Consider the following 8,346-nt stretch of genomic DNA (forward strand, 5'->3'; position numbering starts at 1 on the left):
AATGTTAACCAAGAGAAATAAAATCCTATTCGCATTATTCTTAAAATATAAATTTCTAGCGAAATATGTAAATATATTACTTATATAACTCTAGAAAACAGAATTATATTATATGTGTATGAGGAAATTTTGATAACTTCACCGTAAAGTTCCTTCTATCGGATTTCAATGTCTTGTATTGGTTTTTATACTTTTAATCTTTCTAAAAATCATCTTCAATAATTTTAAAACAAAGTATTTGGTGACACGTGCCTTTCACAATTATTAAAACAAAGTACAGATGTCATAGAAGTAGACAATTATTGCTTATACGTATTCGTAAGGTCCCGACGGAATAATTATTATATCGACGAAAGGAATAGACGTCGATGTAAATAACACTCGAACATTCATCCCCCCACGTGACTGCTAAGAAACATGCGCGAAATGCCGTCATTCATTCGATTTGAACGCCACTATTCACTGGAATTAGCCGACAAGCTAGACCCATGTCATTGGTGCAGCGGGCGCAACCGGCACAATGCCGTGCTTTACTAACTGAGTGAAGAAGTATCCGGTGCTAACATGTCTGCCCGATGTGAAAATGTCTTTAGAGTATAATTCCTACGTCTCCAGATCGTTTCGTCGGTCCCATGAGAGAAAACAAGTTAGTGGTGCTGGGCGCGGGGGGAGTAGGAAAAACCTCTTTGGTTGTCCAGTTTCTCGAAGGCTTCTTTTCCAACACTTATAAACCTACCGTCGAAGATTACTACAGACACACCATTCAATTACCCGGTAAGTTTATCATTGTTTTCAATTTTTTTTCTTTTATTGTGGAAAAGATAGTTCGTACGTTTTACGCTCGGACGGACATCTCTTTGTATAATCGGTTGAATAATACAACTCGATTTAACCTCGATAACGGGATATATCATTAAATTATCGATAAAGTTTTAACACCGGTAATTTTCTATAAATCTGTTAAGGTAAATTAAAATCGAACGAAAGAACGTGACTAGGAAGATTAATGATATACACGAGGTAGATAAAGAATTTACACAATTTTTGTTTATTTAATAATAAAATAACCATGTTTTTATTACATAAATAGTCTCAAAATTCGCTGAAGGTCAAAATAAATCAATAATGTCGAAATTTTTCTCGAGTTTTGCCATTTTGAAAATTTTTCATCCTCAATTAATCAATTCCATATTTTTAAAATAGATGAAATAGATTTTCATCCTCTTTATATATATATTAAAAGTTAGCATAGAGTAGAATATTATTGAAAATTTCAATATTGACAAATGAAAACGTAAATTGACTTTGTGTTCGCATGTCCTGTTGGCATGTATTGCACCCTTGTTGTATCACAAATAATAGTTACAGTGTACAGTACATTGGTTGTCCATAAAACCGAAATTAATTTTATCACGACAATAAAAAATATATATATATATATTCTAGAATAAATATTTAAATACTGGTATTATTTCAAATTTTAATCACGATTACATTTTTATTTAAGCTATTTTGAAGGCTAATTTATTATAGTAGCTGATTAACGAGGACATAAATCAAGCTTTTTCACAATATGAATTTTTCTCATTATTTAAACTTTAATAAATTTCTAACCGATCCTTTTAAATTGTGGACGACATTAGCACTTTATTATCTTGTTAAAATCACCTTTCAAGCAATTAAAAAAAAAGGTATAATTTAAGCGTTGAAATTCGCATTTTTATATACTTCTTGGCACGTTACTGTTTTAACGAAATCGTAATTGTGTTCAGCGAATTGTAATCGTAATTGTGTTTAGCGAATGTAATTATTTAATCGTATTCTCTACAGAATTACGCTTAAATCTATAAATGTTTTATCTAGGAATTTAATTAATTATATGTACAGTACAGTACATCGATATTATATAGAAAGAAAACAATTATTTTAACTTATAAATTATCTAAAGAACCATTATAATTTAATCAGTGATGTTGTTGTTGTTGTTGTTACATTTTCTTCTACTATAAATAAATCTATCGAATTTAACTCGGTTACCGACTTAAAAAATAGAAGAAACCAAAAGATCCATTAAATAATGATGTTAAGGAGTAAATGTCAAAGCGAAATATATAGATGGTGTTAGACATTACCACTATCATCTAATTAAAATTAGTTTCCTGTTCTTAGCTTAAGTATTGGTAATTACTAATTAGTGATTTAAGCACGAACACATTTGATCATATTCTTTTTAAAATTTTGTTTCAATATATATAGATATATATACATTTTTAAACTCACATCATCATCATCATCATCATCATGATCTATTTCAAAATTAAATACTGAAGAATATATGAGACTTGAAGAATTTAATACTAAAAGCATGAGGGTTTTTTCAGACTTAATCAATCACCTCCTGGAATTAGCACTATAATTAGAAACAAATGATTGATTTAGTTATTCATCAGCATAAAAAATAATTCTAAGGATTCTTCTACAAAAGTGGATTAAAGACATTTAAAAAAAAAACACTTCAAAGAATTCTTTTGCTTGGAGAAATATTTTATATTCCGTAATGCAGCTTCTATTATTCTATTATTAATTTTTATTATTAAATTTAAATTCAAATGTAACTAAAATTATTCAGGGAAAATGCCACCGAATAACGCTGTTAAGATTCTGCTTCAAGTTGTAAATTTCAGAATATTTTTATTTTGTTTACGGATTCGTTTCTGGTAATTAAGTTACAAATTTTTATGTAAATATTTTTTATTAAATAATCACTTCTACACTCAAATATATTAGTTTAAACTAACTGATTGATAATTAAAATATATTGTAAACACGACAAATGTTAAATTGTCTGTAAATAGATTGTGATTAAATACAATTATCAAGAAAGACACGATTCGGCTAAGCGTTTAGAATGTAGATAATTTCAAATAAATTCTCGATATTTTTACCGATAATTCAATTCGTAAAGATTTCTCAACGTAACGATAAATGGGCGCTTTACAATGGGCGCTTTCTTGCACTCCAATGACTCGCGGATCTATTGGAATGACAAAAATTGAATATGTTACCAAATAAAATAATAAACAAGGAAGAATTGATCTTACTTCATATCTTATCACTCCTTACCCTTAAAACGTTTTTTAAATATTTTCCAGATGGAATATTTCATACAGTAGAAATAGTGGACACTGCGGGTTCTCATAACTTTCCAGCTATGAGAGAATTGAGTATCAAGTCGGGAAGGGGTTTCGTCTTAGTCTATTCTGTTGACAATCTGCAATCGTTCCACGAGGCAGTACACGTTTGGGAACTGATCACGAAATATCGAGGTAAGGCTGTTCACGAAACACATTAATATTAATATTTGATATCCTCTTAAAGTTCATTCATTTATTTATAAATTCTTAAATATTACAAGTTTGACTTTCGATATCTTTTATTTATTTATTCAGAATGAATTTGTAAAAATTTCGATTTATAAATCCCCCTCTCGATTGGATTAAAAAATAATAATAATAATCGTCTATGATTAAATGAGATTAGCATTTTTAAAAAGTAATTTAAAAATTAAATTGGTATTCGTATTCTATTCTTATAAATTTTATAATATTCATTTTTTTATTATATTTAATAACTTATAATTCATGCCTTTGTCCTAAATACAAATATAATTGTATCAAAAACGTGACGGTGTGTCATTCGCTGTGTGAAGCCAGAGTCACGCAAAATTTGATACAGATACAGTATTATATTAGTATTTAATTTTCAATTCTTTACGTGAGAATAACGTGGACAAAAATTTTACTTGATAATTTAATAAAACTTCTATTATTACAAATGTAATCGATTTAAAAAAAATAAATAATTAATGCATAAATTACTTTTTATTCTCTCGAAACGGAATTAGAAAGTCAAACAGTAACTAAAATAGTCAATTATTCTTTTTTTTGTAAAATCAGATTAAAGTTAAATACCAAAAATGTCAGTGTTTAAATTGTTAAATATTCACTAGTAGCCTACAATACCGCAACACAGTATTAAAATATTTAATGAAAAACACCGTCATAAATCGCTTTAATAATATATCTGCAGAAAAAGAAATTGTTTTATAATTTCGTTACTGTTTCTTATATATTTTAGTTTTTCATTTCTTCATTGTATCACTACAGTAAACAGAAAAAAATTACCTTAAAACAAGGTGTAAGACCTGATAAATAACTTTGCTAATGAATTATTGTAACAGGGTATCATTTGTATCGGTTCTAAATAGGAATCGTAGCCCAAAAACGTCGAATTTTTTTTTATTAAAAACTTCTTAATAAACTCTTCAATATATTTAATTTCGGGACTCCGTTTTATTATTTATAACTCGTAAAATAAAGTGATAAAAATTAATTCTTCCAAACTTAATTTTTGTTGAAAGAAATTTCATTTTTAAAAATAAAGTAATATAAAGTTCTACTGATTTTATGGTTTATCTACTAAATTTATTATGTTAATATATAAATCTAAATACAATTTACCGTACACTCTGATAGTTATAACTAAGTTAACAATGTTTAGTGTTTAATATTTTTACTAATACAACTTTGTATATAAAGATCTATTTGTCAATAAAAGCAATAGTAAAACTTCGATTTCTAATATAATGTAGGGACTTCTGGATTGTAAAACGTTTAATAAGCGTCACAGTAAAATCTATAAATACTCGTACAGTAATAAAAATCTAGTATAACTTCAATGCAACTTTCTCCATTACACGTTGGAATGAGATGAGACTCGCTGTAATTGTGAATGTACCGCGCTTGAAGGGGGGAAACCTTAATAACTTCCGTTTCCGGTATTGGATTGGTCTGAAAAATCAAAAACGCCATTTGCATTAACGTAAAGAATTTCAGTAAATGCGGTAAATTAATCATACACGCACATAAGTTTGCATTCTCTCGAAGCTCTTCAAACTGATCGAATTACGTCGAGACATTTCAAAACTCGTGCTTCAATGAAAATATCGACATGAAAGTAATATTTTTTCTATCGTGTACTATGTATTATTTAAAAAAAAATGAATTATTAAATTTCTAAGATGTTTAATCCATGTCGAAACTGCTTTGATCTAACCGTAAGAAGATCGGAATGGAAACAATCGATAAAGAATATGATTAAGTGAACCTCATTCACGTTCATTTCTATCAGCTAAGTTATGATATAGAACTTGTTATAATATAGTCGATAAACGGATCTATCTGTACATAAAAGTTCGCAGTGTAAACATATGGACAAATATATTAAAAGAATGGAATTGGACTTCACTTCGTAAATGGTACCAACATGGCGGCTTTAATCCGAGAAGTAAAAGAAGGCTTTTGAAAAGAATTCATCTTAAGCAAACTTGTATCGTTTAGAAACAAAAGAAGCAATCCGAAATAAGATCTCCCGCAGGTAGTATTACAATAAATGTCGATGCTATTTCGAGGAACGATGACATCAATTTTGCTATGTGACGTCTGATTAACGTCACCGCAATACTCTGTTCCGGATGATCATTTATACGCAAACGATTTAATTTGGCCATAATGTTTCTGTAAAATAAATTTACGTACGTTAACGATAACGTTATCGAATTATTGTAATTAATTATAATAAATTAAGATTGGCGCCTAGCAAGAAAATCTGTGATCGATACTCTTCGAGCAGAGTACTATCTATACAATTCCTAAAATATATAGAATTTCTACAAGAAAAATATTACCAAAGTCGATATAAACATTTATTTTATGTCATACAACTTTATATATCAATGTATTATTTTTTTTACCAAAAGATAAGATTAAAACATTCGACTAATGGTGTTTGGAGGAATCTGTTTTCTGTAGGATGGAACATTTTCCCCACGGTCTTTCAGATAGAAGCATTTCTAAGTGATTCTCTTTAACGTGAAACTGTAAAGCTGCAAAGAAATATTCCAGTTCGTCTCTCAACGACATACCTAGTCGATTCTTTCATTAACAGTTAATCCTCGCAACTAAGTCTTTTCGGGTTAATCTCTAATAATCTTTCTCGCAAATATCACGCACGACTCAACAAATATAGAGCTAATACTTGTTACACAACCGAATCAATCTTTTAACGTAGCAAAAATTCAGTTTTACGTGTAACGCGATATCTTTTAACACGAATATTAACTTAATTATACGAGTTAATAATAATTTTGTTATAGAGACATTCTTGAATTTCACAATTTTCTTTTTCCAAACTTTAAGGTAATTAAATAAGAATGAAAATCAATTTCCATGGAAACGAATAGTTCCGGTGTCGTTGCTATTATATCGGGTCATCAACTAAGCCCTTATGAAACGTGATAGGCATTTTGCGGCTTCTATCTGTCTTGTCATTTGCACTATTTGCTTTCTTCGTTTGCTGGGAGTCCTTCATTTCAATTACATCTGGTGGTGTAAGACATTTTAATTTTAAAAACTTCTCTATAAAATATAAAAATATTTCGAGTAACCACGTGTTATTAAGGTTATTTTTTCTTAAACCAACCGCGGAGTTCCTATTTTTGACGTGTGCAAGTGTGAGAATTGGTATAAGCCTTTTTTGATGGTGTCTGTTTCTTTCGTCGTTGGATATTTATCTGGACAGTATATCGAATTTCGTACTATGTTCGACGACGGCGATCGAAACCGCTATAAAATTATCTATAGGAAGTGTGTAGCCAAATCTGTCTTCGTCAGCGCAGGTGCGAATACGGATCAATAAAGACTTGCAACGAAACCTCACCTTTTCAGAAACCATTAATATTCCATATAAATATCAATATTAATAAATGAAAATGATTTAAACATATTTTTACGATTCGTTGATACTTACCTTTTCTCGTTATTATTTTAATTCGATAATTTAATATAGGCCTAAGCATATTAAATTTTAAATTATAACCGAACTTTTGTGTTTTAAAGTGATAAACAATCGATAACTCTTGTTTAATTTTTCCTAACAATTTACTGTGTAGCCATACTCGAGATTCAGTATATTAATTCTCGGTATTATTTTTTAAATTGTAAAAAAAAAGTTGTGGAAGAAACATTATTTTAAAATGTTAAAGAGTAAACGTTTTTGAATTACTTTGCTAAATTATTAGTTATATTATCTAAATTCTAGATTCGGTCCACGAAACATGGTAATTTTCAAAGGGTGCACATCGTAGAAAGCGATTAGTTTAATGCATTTTCACCTCATTTCATCACGAAATAAACATTCTAAACCATATTTCTGTAGTGTTAATAAGTAAAACACTCGATAATAACCGCAATTAAATAAATCGCTAAACTATTTTTTTCATTTTCTTTTACGAAAATGAAAAAAATAATTAAGTTTTCTATTCTCTTATATAATTTAATCCATATTATTTATTGTTCAGGATCGAAAGTTCCCATCATTTTGGTTGGCAATAAATCCGATTTAGTAGAAGAGAGGCAAGTGAGTCACGAAACGGCCAAACAGACTGTATCGGAAAGAATGAATAACTGTAAATATATCGAGACAAGTGCCAAGTATAATATCAATGTCAGCCAGCTGTTTATCGAACTGTTGCAACAGGCTAAGAACTTGGAACAACCCGCTCTTCCCGAACCTTCGGAAAGAAAAGTGTCGCGACGTTTAAGTAGAAGGTTGAGCTCTTTGGGTAATTTGTCGAGTTTGGGCATACGCCGAAAAATCAGTGTTTCTAGATTAAACAGCACCGACGAGAGAGACGAAGGAAAGTGTTACATCCTGTAATTAGATAGACGTAGAATTTTAATAGAGAGTTCATTTTAGATATAGTCGATAAAGAAAAAAAACCCTATGTAAGTTTGCATTGCTGAGTATTAACAACATCGCCAAACGAGCGATAATTGCCTTTGATGCTTCTAATTGTACGAAGAGATAAATAAAGGTCCATTAAAACTTGTGGGCCTTCTATTCTAAATTTTATACTTAAGCTTCAGGAAAAAAATAATAATCAAAAACTTTAAACTTTTGAATATATAACATTTTGGAAACGTAAATCAAAATGATTGGATAAACCTCGAGATTTTATGGGGAAAATATATGTTGTAAATAGTAATGTAATTTGTGCCTGAAATATGCTTAAATATAATAAATATATATATAGTCACAATTGTATATTGATAAAACTGCACTTAAAAGTGATGGTAAACTGCTCAAGGAATGCGAAATTTGAGTTCAAAATATAATCTGTACCACAGTTATTTTATCACGGTTATAACGATAAGCGTATAGATAATATTTTTTCATAAAAAGTGAGAGTTTGTATTTTGTTCTGTAACAATATCTCGATTAAGTATC

At 29.3% G+C, this 8,346-nt stretch overlaps 1 protein-coding gene across 1 annotated transcript; it reads left to right on the plus strand.

Moving 5' to 3' along the window:
- The first annotated feature begins 467 nt into the window (after positions 1-467).
- On the plus strand, positions 468-8,346 carry LOC136980866 (ras-related protein Rap-1b-like). Its single transcript, XM_067277064.1, has 3 exons — positions 468-774; positions 3,153-3,326; positions 7,418-8,346. The coding sequence occupies exons 1-3, from the start codon at positions 633-635 to the stop codon at positions 7,774-7,776; spliced, it is 675 nt and encodes a 224-aa protein (XP_067133165.1). The 5' UTR covers positions 468-632; the 3' UTR covers positions 7,777-8,346.

The sequence above is a fragment of the Centruroides vittatus genome, unplaced genomic scaffold (genome assembly GCF_030686945.1).
Source record: "Centruroides vittatus isolate TY-2023 unplaced genomic scaffold, ASM3068694v2 contig_728, whole genome shotgun sequence".
Classification (NCBI taxonomy): Eukaryota; Metazoa; Arthropoda; class Arachnida; order Scorpiones; family Buthidae; genus Centruroides; species Centruroides vittatus.

Excerpts from the sequence above, each read along its gene's own strand:
- LOC136980866 (XM_067277064.1), top strand. The coding sequence starts at position 633 with ATGAGAGAAAACAAGTTAGTGGTGCTGGGCGCGGGGGGAGTAGGAAAA. Across the intron at positions 775-3,152 it reads ACACACCATTCAATTACCCG|ATGGAATATTTCATACAGTA; the intron begins GTAAGTTTATCA and ends AATATTTTCCAG. Across the intron at positions 3,327-7,417 it reads ACTGATCACGAAATATCGAG|GATCGAAAGTTCCCATCATT; the intron begins GTAAGGCTGTTC and ends TTTATTGTTCAG.